This window comes from Peromyscus leucopus, chromosome 18, assembly GCF_004664715.2.
Source record: "Peromyscus leucopus breed LL Stock chromosome 18, UCI_PerLeu_2.1, whole genome shotgun sequence".
In the NCBI taxonomy this organism is placed as follows: Eukaryota; Metazoa; Chordata; class Mammalia; order Rodentia; family Cricetidae; genus Peromyscus; species Peromyscus leucopus.
In genome coordinates, this window is record NC_051078.1 from 46,298,583 (window position 1) to 46,311,143 (window position 12,561).

The 12,561-nt window shown below is 45.7% G+C and overlaps 1 protein-coding gene across 3 annotated transcripts; it reads right to left on the minus strand.

Annotated features, from left to right (window-relative positions):
• Window positions 1-1,766: 1,766 nt before the first annotated feature.
• Window positions 1,767-9,456, minus strand: Mterf2 (mitochondrial transcription termination factor 2). 3 transcript variants are annotated; one of them, XM_037196901.1, is made up of 3 exons: window positions 9,342-9,456; window positions 5,408-5,522; window positions 1,767-3,166 (listed from the first exon to the last, which is right to left on the minus strand). In XM_037196901.1, exon 3 carries the CDS (start codon window positions 3,111-3,113, stop codon window positions 1,959-1,961), a length of 1,155 nt encoding a protein of 384 aa, XP_037052796.1. In that variant the 5' UTR covers window positions 3,114-3,166; window positions 5,408-5,522; window positions 9,342-9,456; the 3' UTR covers window positions 1,767-1,958. The 3 variants fall into 3 exon arrangements, with proteins under 3 accessions (XP_037052796.1, XP_037052795.1, XP_028739473.1); XM_037196900.1 differs by lacking the exon at window positions 5,408-5,522 and adding an exon at window positions 6,612-6,719; XM_028883640.2 differs by lacking the exon at window positions 5,408-5,522.
• Between the last annotated feature and the right edge of the window lie 3,105 nt (window positions 9,457-12,561).

The window sequence follows — 12,561 nt, forward strand, 5'->3', positions numbered from 1 at the left end:
GTATTTGGATGCAGACAGAACAGTAGAATTCAACTAGAATTTAATCAACTAAGACTGAAAACAGAATGTCTAGGTTTTGTCATCTCAGTTTGCTCAGTCTCTGCAGGGTAGGCCAAGACTTTAACAACTTTGGTGGGTTATGCTTAGGCTCACTCAAGTGTGAGCACAGTGAGTTACACCTAGGGAGCACTGTTCTACTGTATATTGTTGGGGGACAACCTAGATTGCTGCCGAAGGGATCCCATGCCACTTCTCCAGAGCTGGGATTACAAGTGAGTGTCATCACATTGGCATTTTTTATATGAGTTCTCAGAATCAAAACTAACTTAGGTTCTCACGTCCCAATGCTCTGCTGACTGATCTGTGTCCTATCAACCCTCTCCACACAGCCTTCTTGCTTCCCTGCTCCACCAGTCACTGTTGATAAGGTCAACCAGTGAATGCCCTTTCCAAGTTGATTAGTCACTTCTCTACATCTTAGCTGCCTCTTTGTGGCAATCTTATCTACAGCCATAGCTTTAAGGGCTACAGTAATGCAAGTGGTGCTAATGTTGATCTCCACTTCCGACTTCTCACAGCTCCATACTCGGTCATTTGCCTGTTACTAACCACCCCACAGTTGACAGGTAACTATAGAGGACCACATAGCCTGTAATGCATTCCAAACCTGCTTTGAGAGCAGGCGAGTGCATGCACTACTGTTGATTGCCAGGACAGTGCTCTAGAGGTTCCCCACCACACGTAGAATGAACTCCAGCTCTTTAGATGGATCAGTGGTGCTGTTCATTTGTGCTACACTGAATGAAGCCTGTGCTGTCTCTCACTCGTATTTTCAAGTACACACTTGGGACTGAATCTGAGGTGAAGCATGCACTCTGGCACTAAGCTGCCTCTGGTCTTTTTTCTTGGCAGTCCTAAGTGCTTTGGGTAAGTGCTGTACCTTGAGTTTCACTGTAGAATATTAAGTATTCTTAACTTCCTGAGCACTTGTTGCTACTCAGTATCCCAACTAAGGAACTGAACAGATTTAGATAGTGAGATAGACTTGCATTTGCTAAGAGATTGGACAAAGGATAATGGCCGCATTTTCATTGTATTCAGAAGCTGTGCACACTGCATAGTCAACTGGGTGTGCATTACAACCAGTGAGTGTTGCAGTTGTTACAAACTGTACTGCTCAAAGCGAGCCAGTCTTGATTTGGGTAATGTTTATCTTGGCACAAGATTTAGAAATGGAAATGGAAACACTACAACTAAAAGTGTATCACCTGAAGTAGATTTTCAAGCTTTCTAGGAAGCTGTGTTCAAGTGCCTGAATGAAGTTTGAATTACAGTTTCCATACCCCTCCCCCAGTCTGTTTGCATTCCTTCCTTGTGCTGTGCAGGGAAAGGTGGGAATCTTTTCTGTGCCTGAGGCTGACCAGAACTGAGATCTTAATACATCTGGACTCTCATGAACCTCAGGTTCATAACGAATGTGTGCATTCCTTAAGAGATTTCAAACTGACCACAGAAGCTCGCTCTAAACCGATCCCTGAGGATGGGCGACACTTGTCGGAGACGTTAGTTCTCTCTAGAGGAATGTGGTATTGGCCTCAGTGACTCAGGGCTGGTGGGGAGGAATTACACTTTGCTAGCAGCTCTAGGAACAAAAATGTTCATGTACCCATCAAGAGTGTGTACTTGGCAGTTCCTTCAAAACTGTCCATGTGAACTATCACACTATATGATGTTTTGGAGTAATAGTTCAATATCAAAGTTACTGATGTTATTTAAACACAATTTATATTTATTTTATATTTTAAAATACAGCAAGAGTCGGAGGCCATCGATTATGAGGTACTTGAACACCACTCAGAAGCTCAGTAGGTCCTGATTGATACTCACTAGTGCTTACAAGCTGAGTTGCTTAAGTCTTTGTGAATTGGTCAATTTGCCTGCTAGAAATAAGCTCCACATCACTCTTCCACACTTAATGACGCCACAGGGTTAAATAGTGGCCTTCCCTGCTTGGCTTGCATTTTGCTTAAGTTAGCCTCAAACTCCTTTTTTGTTCCATTTAGACTTGCTAGATGCCCATCCTTTATTCTGTAGCCTAAAGAGTTCAGCTTTCTTATCCTGTATTGGACTATCTGTGGTGTTAACTCCAGGACCATTGGTGACTCTCTTAGCTGAGCCATGGAGATTCCTTCCTTCAGCAGCGCCTGGATCCTCTCTTCTAGGACTGGGGCAGAGTAATACAGCAGCACAGGACAGTTCACAACCAACTGCCGCAGCTCATCATCTGTGCACTCAAAAGTAGTCTTAGTGAAGGAAATACTGTTCTGGATGCTTTCTGGCTGAAGCTGAAAAAGAAAGCCTTTAAGTTTGGACAGAAGCTGAAGAACTTGAGAGTTTGTGAAACCTTGTTCTTGAAGACATTTTAGTATTTGGTCTACAGCTGTGGGAGAACTTAACACAGCAAATGGATTCTGGCTTAATAACTTCAGTAGCCACACTTTGGCGTTGGCCTGAGAGCCACCTAAGCTTAGGTAGCTGTCCTGGAGAACCCCTATCATTCGCTTGTTGTTCTCTACAGGATTATGGAAAATGCTAGAGGCAGTCGTCAGAAACCTGCTAATCACCACATTTTTTAGTCCCAGCTCTTGGAAGAATTGAACATTCAGCTTCTGGTTCTCCTGGTCCTTGACAGTAAAGAAAGGTTCTGGAAACTGCTCTATTAATTGGATTAGGTGGGCCTCATTTTTGCAGACCGTCTGCCAAAGTTTCCTTTTGGCATTAACAGCAGCAGGGCTGCAGACAATCGCTTCTGGACAGCGTTCTAATATACTGGCTATCACAGTTTTGTTGGCGCCTAGTTCTTTCAGAATATTTGCAATCTCTTCAACGTAGGTGTCATCTTCTAGAAGCACCCATGCTTTCAGTCTGCGGATCTTCCTGATGTCAACTGAACATGCCTGGAGCCTTTCCACTGTTCTCATGTTTTCTTTGTTGGACTGGCTGTCCGTTTCATAGCTGACACATGCTGAAGGTTTGATTTTCAGAGCTGGTTGCGGCTTTCTGAAAAGACACAGCCTACAGAGCTGGTGTCCCGTCAGCAACCTCCACGACATGCTGCAGCACTGGCTAATTCCCACATCCTAAACTGAGAATGTCCACACTGTGCCTGTAAGGAAGATGAAGACTTTAAAGGAACATTGACTTTTAGAACAGATACTTAGAAACCTGAGTTCTAAGCAGTAAGAAAAATTGAAGCTAGCAAGGAAAACTACCCCACTATAATAGACAGTAGTGATTGGAGCACTACCTCACAGTTCACCCACATATCCTTGCCATCTCCACCTGTTAGGAGAAGCCGCACTGTCTGACAGAGTAAGGGGCTACAACACTTCATGTGATAAAGCAACATAGAATGGTCAACAGGAGAGCATGCAGATTCATCCCATACAAGTTGTACATGTCACGGAAACCCATACAAGACAAGACAGGCTGCGCTGAAGTGGACAAACAGTAAGATTCCAGGAAGCAGCTCCACTACCTGAGGAGCTTAAAAGCTGAGGTATTTCAGTAAGCCTCGGTCTAGTTATCTTTAAGAAGGGTGGTACTCCTCCAAGTACAGCGAGGGTGCTTTCCCTTAACAATTTCACCTGCTCTGGGACAGAAGAGTCAGGATGACCCAGCACCTATTTTCAAGTGGCTTTAATTCAAACTAGTTAGTCTATGTGCCATGGTATTAAGTATTAATATACCACCTCCTTCACCACTGTGTCTTGTTTCTGGCAATATGCACATGGCTTAGGGTTTGGTAAAATTTTAGTTCCTTGGAGTGTTGGTGTGTCAGCCCTGCCACACAGAGTTTAGTCCTTTGCAGCTTCCTGTGTGTATAGATTTGACAGGGTCAATGCAAAGACAGCCATTTCCAATCGCTGCCACTACCAATGCCCTTGCCATATAGGCTGATGACAGTTTAAAGACCTGTCCTATGCAGACGGTCACTCTGGAAGGACTGTTGCCTGGTGGTGGTTGCTCACTGCTGGTGCCTATGGAGGCTAACCCTGTAGACACAGCGTGCTTTACTCACACTTTAGTTTTCTTTAGATTATTCTTAATGCCGTAAGGCAAGATAAAGATATATTTTAAACAGCTTCAATGAGAGCTTTCAGGTTTAATGGAAAGAGGCATAAGTATGACGGAGCCCAGGCAGATCTGGGCTGGGGCCTACTCCCTTCTCACTGTTGTTACTCGACAGGTTCAGGCCTCTCATCTAGACCACATGCTGGGGAAGGGGCAAGGTTCTGTAGCTGAACTGCCTGTGCCCAGCCCTGGCTTGAACTTATGGAGTGATCTTGAAGTTTGTTAGCTTTAGACTCAGCATAATTCAAACATGCCTCAAGGAAAACTTGTCGTGAGCATTAAAAAGAGCAGTGCTCTCTAAATGAGAACATCACCACACCTTACAGGGTGCTGCCAGAGTCAAATGCACTGCAAGTACTCTGATACAGCCTGGCACCCAGTAAGTGTCTCATCCTAATAAATGGTAGTTATCACTGGGAATTGCAGGGAGCCAGAGTCTCGTGGGGAAAGAACTTTAAACTGAATTTTAATGTGAATTTGGAGGGGGTGGATCTGGAGAAGGAGTTAGGGTAAGGAGTCGGGTAAATATGACCAAAACACATTGTATATGTGCATGAGCTTCTCAAAGAATAAAACTTTACTTAAAACTGGCTTTGACGAGATTGCTGTCCTTTCACTGTGAGACACATAAAAGATGCCATCTGTGCGGGCACCTTCGTCTTGGCTCCGCAGCCTCCAGAACAGATGAGTAAGAAGCCTGGACTTGTGATGAACCAGTCTAAGCTGCTCTCTTGTAACAGCCCACATGCACTAAAGCCAAATGTTTTCTTCTGCTAAACAAACAAATCCCAAAGCCTGAGTTTAGATAGAAGTGCAATTTACAAAAGGCAAATGAAGATGTTTAAGTAGGTCTGCTTCCAAAATAATTCCATAAAACTAATACACACTCACTGCAGAGTTGCTGAATTCTGAGGGATACAAGCAGGTGAAAACTTACAACCCCACCATTTATAGGTAACTTAATACTTGGTTATTTTTGAGATAGGGTCTTGCTATATCACTGTGGATGTGTAGCCCAGGCTAGCCTCAAACTCATGGCACTCATGCCTCAGCCTCTTGAGTTGGAATTCCAGGCTTGGTGACAGCTGGTCATATTTGACTGGGTTCTTTTTCTTACTTCCTTGTTATAATTCTTATTTATACAGAGCAAAGCTACACATGGGAATTCTGTCTATAGTGCTGAGCAAACAGCCAAGGGTTCCTTGAAGGTTGGGGCAGATCTTGTGTAGCTCAGGCTCCAGATAAAGTGGCTAGCTTGCTGTGAGGGTCTCACCTTGCACAATGTCAGAACATCAGCGTCCATTTCCATGTCAAGCCACTCCCACTGACAGAGAGGCACCTATCAGGTGAGGCAAAGGATGGGCAGGCTGTGACCCAAGTTCTGCCTCCTGAAAGGTAGAGGAGGAGGTAGCATGAAAGTGGAAACCTGAACAATAAGTGTAGGTTACAACTTCTAAAGTCTCACTGCGGCATTAAGGTGCCGGACAAGAACTTAGAGAGAACAGCGTTCGGGACGGGCGGGTGTGCTGACTACAGCTCACTCCTGCTGAGCGGCCATGCTGTTTCCAGTTTTGCTACACGCTGAGCATCGGCCTGCATTTCATGTTTGCCCTTTAAAGTGGCTTTCTAGAATCCCAGAAGAGTGGAGAGCCGCAAGGTTGCTCTGCTTACAGTCAGGAAAACCTGGATGACATCCTAAAGAACACGAGCACTATTACATGAATAATTCTTGGTTATTCTGAAATGTGGAAAACAGTTCACCAGTGGAGTGTTTTGTTATGAGGCTGACCTTTGCTAATATGTTATTTGGGGCCTTATCTTTTCTGTGCCTTTTTGTCCTTGATACATCGTAAAAAGTTAACATGTGTAAACTCTATAAGAAAAAACAACATAATTCTTCTAGAATTGCATTCTCTGGTTCACTTTCAGATGCTATCTTTTAGCATTTCAAAGTAATCACTTTTTTGGGAGAGAGGGAGAGAAGGGGGGGGGGGCTCTTATGCTATAGCCCTTTCTGTTTCAGCTCCCAAATGCTGGTGTTACAGGCATGAGTTAGAGCTGTCACTTTTTAACAAGTTGTGGTAAGATGTTAACAAAGGCATTAGGTAGCATTTCAGCTATCTTCAAATGTGTGGTTCAGTGGCATGTACCCTTGAAACAATAACCCGCATTCCTGCCCTCACATCTGGAAATCTCTACGCCACTTTCTAGCTCCAGTCCTGTTACAGGTAGGTCATAAAATGAAACCATATCACACATTTTTTTAAATGTCTTCTTTCATTCATTTAGTATAACGTTTTCAAAGTCCATTCATGTTGCACCAAGTGTCAAAACAAGGCACATTTATTCACAACAGATTTTTTGTTTGGGTGTCGGTGAGAGTGGGTACCCACACAGAGGTCAGAGGACACCTGCAGGTGTTACAGGTCCTCACCCTCCAACCTCTTTGGAGCAAGGTCTCCCCTAATTTATCATACCTCCTTTATCATACATCCGCATGGGCTTTGTTTTCACGGTCTCCTTCCCCATCCAGCGCCTGGCCTGTGCTGCACACCTGCCCTCCTCTTCTGTCAGACCATCGTCATCTGTGGAAAACCCCTGCTGCACTGCCTGTCGACAACCTCAGTCCTCAGCTCTGATCTGCAGCCTGCCGCTGCCCTGCCCATTCCTTTCCTCTGCCTTGTCTCTGCCTCACCAGGTACACCATATCTGCCTGCAGCTCTTTGGTTTTCTAGGACATACAAAAGCTGTATTTACAACACTCTATACTCTGCTGTGTGTAGCGTTATGTATATATACAAAAATCCCTAATTAAAAAAAAACAAAAACTCCATTGCTAAAACATGCTCTTTGATTCTCTGAGCCTTTGTTAATTGTAATCTTGGTGGCAGATGGCTTTGTCTCCCCTGATGGCTGTGGAGTGATCAGTGTTGATTGCTGAAGGTTGGGATGACTTGAAAATGGACTTTTCAAAAATGTGTTTTGTAATCCAGGCGGTGGTGGAGCACGCCTTTAATCCTAGCACTCGGGAGGCAGAGGCAGGCGGATTCTCCAGGACAGCCAAGACGAATCACAGAGAAACCCTGTCTTGAAAAACAAAACAACAAAAAGTGTTTTGTTACTGGTGTGTGTGTGTGTGTTGAACACCGGCTATTAGGCTGGCTGAGCAAGTACCTTGACTTGCTTAGCCATCTTACCAGCCCCCGCCAAGTTTTTAAATAAGACAGTGACCTTGCTCAGCCTTGATGGGGGTAGGGGTAGGGGAGTGGGGATGGCGGTGGGGACTGGTCCTGCCCCAACTTAGTATGCCACTTTGTTGACTCCCCAAGGGCGGCCTTACCCTCCTTCCTGATGAGTGGATGGGGTGGAATTGGGGGAGGTGGGGGGAGGTGGAAGTAGGGAAGGCAGGGGGAACTGGGATTGGTATGTAAAATGACAAAAAAGTTTTTTTAAAATAAAAAAACAAGACAAGTCTGCTGCTTCATTCGGCCTTTCCACAAAAGACTTCCTGGTAGCCTATAGTGCTGTTTGATAGCATTTTCCTCCGAGAACTGTTTCAAACCCACAGCCAGGCCTGCCAGACCAAGGGCTTCATCAGCTAAGTCTCTGACTGCAAGTCCTTTGCTGCCCGTCATCATCACCGGGAATGGATTCCACCTCGGGTAACCACTTCCTGTCACCCATAAGAACTCCACGTCTGCTCAAGTTTTATCCAGTGACTGAACAATGCAGTCACATCTCTACCTCTCCTTCTACCACGTTCTGTTCTTCCTTCCTTCACAAGCCCCAGCCCCTCAGAGGGCTGAATCTGCTCCCAGCTCCAATCATGGTGACATCCTGACTCCTCCCACAAATGTTTACAACAACTGGGGTAGTGAATCCTCTCCAGAAGATTTTCGATGAAGTCCACCCATATCCTAGGGCTTTGTACCCTACAAAAAAACTAAAGAGAGGCCAGCGAGACGGCTCGGCAGGCAAAGGTGCTTGTCACCAAGGCTGCTGCTGTGACTAAACCCAGAGGCGAACATGGAGAGACTGGCTTCTTGAGCCCTTCTCCAGCACCACACATGCACCTTGGCACCCGCCTCCCCACCGCCCCTAAGAACTTTTTTCAACTCTCCCCACCCAACACATTATCCACGGAGAGCAGTAAAGACAAACAGGCCAGTGTGGCACTCACATTTACAGCTTCAGCTGCACCCTCTCGGTTTCCCACCCTTCTCTGCTCCTGTGATGCTCCCGCTACCACGGCTCCCACAGGAGCCCCTCTGTTCCATCCTCTAGCTGATTCTTGCAGGGCCGCCGCCTCCTGTTCACACAGCTCTCAATAAAGGCAACTGCCCTGTAATCAGCTGACGAGTAGTTCAGTTCCTAGTTTCTTTGGCTTTTGTAGCTCTCAGCATCACTCGACCACTTGTTTTTCAAAATGTTCTCTCTGACTTCCAAGCTGCTCTCCTCTCCTTGTTCTTAGGACTCCTCAGCCCTTATCTGTCCCCTCTACAGGCTCGTCTTTAGACATTCCAGTGCTAGGAAGGCTGAGGCATGCGTTTCAGGCCAGCCTGGACTACCTTGAGTTTTCCAGGTTAGCCTAGGCTGCAAAGTAACTTGTCTCAAACAAACAAACAAACAAACAAACAAAAAACCCAAAATATTTTACAATTAAAGAAATAAAGACCATGAATTTAAGAGGTCGGTGTGTGTGTGTGTGTGTGTGTGTGTGTGTGTGTGTGTGTGTGCATTTGGCAAGGGAGGAAGAAAAGGGGAGGGGAAATGAAGAACATTTAAAAACCCTCACATTACTGCTCACTAGACCACACTCCACTTCAAAGAAGGCTGCCTATCTGATCACGGAGTCCTACTCTTGGCCCTGGGGCCTTGTATAGAAGACGCTCTTGGTAAAAAGGTCATGTCGCCTGCTCTCTACGGTTTCACGTTTCTTAAGCAATCTTGAGGTGTGAAGTACATTTTTATACCTAAAACAGTCCACTCGATAACACCAATTAATTTCTGATCTAACAGTTTTAAGTGAATCCCAATTTTGCAGGCAAAGAACCATAAGCTGGTCAGAGGAATAGCACAGCCAGGGCCTTTGAAATCCGGAGAAACGTTCTACCCATGGTGCTCCCCCTTGGAGTGTGTGGGGACGCTCTCGGGGGGGGGGCAGCTGCCAACCCTGACCCCGTGAGCTGGGAAAAGGGGTGGCTCACCTGTGGGCGGCAGTGCGAGCACAGCGGGGAGCCCTGAGTTCTGAGTTCCCACCCAGCTCCGCAGGCCTCTCCACCCTGGAAACAGATCGCAGGGAACCCGGGGCTCTGCCCTTGGCTGGTAACCAATCAGAGCTCGGGAAACTGGCGAGCAGGAAGCCACGCCCCACCCCCAGCGGAGCCAATTAGACTACGGGATACAGGCCGCGTCGCGCTCCCGTGGGAATCGGCGTGTCACACAATAGGGCTTCTGTTGGCCGGGGCCACCTGGCGCTTCCGTCTCAGCTAACTGGCGGCTCGATCGCTTTGCCCTTAGAGACTATCACTACTCGTTAAGAAAAACAGTAATTCAGAAGTTGTTGTTTGTAAGATGGAGCCATTCAGAATTCCAGAATAATTTAAAACTTTGAAACCTGCCTTTCCTGTCCCGCTCCACCGCTGCTGCTGTAAATGCTAGGGCTGACTTCCTAAATCCGTTCTTCCCTTTTCCTCCTAGATGACTTTGTCCAAATACTCCTGCAAAAATGCCCAGAACTTTACATTTTAGTCATTCGTCATACTCAAACTCATAAAGCAAACAAAGCCAGAATTCTTCCATCCATCCAACCAACCAACGTTTATGGCCTGCCGCAGCAGGGTCAAGTACATGACGGCAAGACAAGGGTTGTGGGCGGGGAAACAGGAAATAATTCACATTAACAACATATTAATTACAATTAGAGCTACCTTGTGTTGTCTGCAGTCGGAGCAGACTGCAGAAAACGGTGCTTCCCAGGCTGGTGAGCCTCCTCATCCCATTTCTAAGGACCTCACACACAGGGCTGAGATATACTGAGGCTGCCCTCCCCACCCCTCTTATGGAGCCAAGGCCTGTGGCTACGGATTATGTCCCCAAGACCAGTGCTTGGCCCAGTTAAGAACTCAGGAAATGTTCATCAAATCTGATTGTAGCCTTGTGGTTTATGCCCAGTGGGCTTTAGAGGAATCAACAGCTTGCCCTCCAGTTTCATGGTAGCAGAGTCCTGACTTCTCAAGATCAATTCTGTTCTGTAGGATACTCTGGAATTAACTGAGCAGCCATTACACAGATGGGCAGGGTATCTAACCCTTCTTGGTACGCCAACACTCTATTTGTGGATTTATTATACTTTTTTTTTTTTTAACAAGAATTTGGGATCCATGGTTAAGATGTGCTATGCTCATTTAGGAACACGAAATTACAGTAGTACATAGAAAGGAATAGTCATCACATCTGTAATCCTAGCATTCAAGAGATGGAAGAGGGAGTATAACACAAATTCTAAATGGTCTTTTAATAAAAAATATGGAGCCAGATATTGGGGTAAATGCTGAAATATCAGAGACAAAGGAATAAGCCACCTCTTGCTTCTAGGACTCCTCAGCCTGAAAAGCTTCAGCTGATAGGCCTCTAGCCGAATGAGCTTCCTTTCCTCAGCCGGAAAGGCTTCAGCAGAAAAAACCTCGAACTGAAAGGGATGCTTCTGCTGAAAAGCCTTTAGTTGCTGTCTCCTCGCGCCTTATATACCTTTCTCCATCCAGCCATCTCAGTGCTGGCATTAAAGGCATGTGAGCCCCAAGTACTGGGATTAAAGGTGTGTGCCACCACCGCCTGGCTCTGTTTCTCTCCTATACTAAGTCAATCTCACATAATCCCAGGGGGGCTTTGAACTCACAGAGATCCAGACTGATCTCTGCCTCCCAAGTGCTAGGATTAGAGGTGTGTGCCACCACTGCCTGACTTACATGTCTAATCTAGTGGCTTGTTCTGTTCTCTGATCTTCAGGCAAATTTACAATATATCCCACAAGTGAGGACTGGAATGGGTTCAAGGACAGCCTGGGCTACATAGTAAATTCTAGGCCAGCTTGAGTTACAGTGTAAGATCCTGTCTTAAAAAACTAAACAACCACCACCACCACCACCACCACCACCACCACCACCACCACCACCACCACCACCACTACCACCACCACCACCAACAACAACCAAACAAACCCCAAACAAAAATGAAAATGAAGTTGTAAAGTCAAGACTTGGAATTGCATGCTCTGCAGTCACTGTTGGAGGGGGTGGAGCAGGGAGTGGGGGGTGGGTAGAACTGAGCACCAGAGCAGGGAAGGCTTCCACCACCGCTCCACACAGCTACTGGAAGAGCATGACCCCACGCACCATAAACCAAAGTAGACACTACCTCAACTGCGCCAACTGTATCAAATGAATGCTACAGACTTTGCCATCATGGCACAGTGCATTTCTAGGGCCTGACACTCAGAAAAAGACTTAGGAGGAACAATGTGATGAGACTACTACTCTGCATATTTTCTATAAGGAATTTACAAAAATGAGAATTCTGAGGTCTCTATTATATAAAAAATGCATTGAAATTATAATGGTTACAGTGGTTTGAATGAGGATGGCCCCCACAGGCTCACTGTTTGAATACTCAGGCCCCAGTTGGTGGAACTGTTTGGGAAGGATAAAGAGGTGTGGCCTTGGAGGAGGAGGTGTGGCAGGCACTGGGGCAGGCTTGGAGGCTTCAAAAGATTTTTGCCATTCCCAGTGCTCTTTCTGGATCTTGTAGTTGTGGACCAAGATGTGAGCTCTCAGCTGCTCTTTTGCTGTGCTATCATGAACGCTAACCCTCTGAACCCACACACCACGTTAAATGCCTTCCTTATTAACTGCATTGGTCATGGTGTTTTATCACAGCAGCAGAAAGGTGACTAGGTAATGGTTACAGCTCTTGCACATGTAAAATTCACTAATTTAAGGAAACGAGAAAAAAATGTAAGGAAATTGTAAGTTAATTCAAAAGTTAGGCTCCTTCAATTCAATCTTCCAATGTGTGTAGTCATAAGCATTCAAGGACTCAGGAACTGGCTCTTTCCTCTGCTCACTAGGCCACTTGTGTTCTTCAGCATGCCTTTTCCTTTCTTAACAATCTGTCTATACCCAACTTAGAAGGTATGACTCTCTCTCCTCCTGGCACTGCACCTAACCTTACTGTGTTTTCTCTTAAATGCTAATAAATTTGTTCTGAACCTAAAAGAATAATTCAGGAAGCCAAATATATAAAATAAATTTATTATTTTTGGATTTTTTGTTTTAATTTTTCTTTTTATTAAGAGATTTTCTATTCATTTCACACATCAACCACAGATTCCCGTCCTCCCTCCTCCCACCCCCCAGCTTCCCCCTCAAC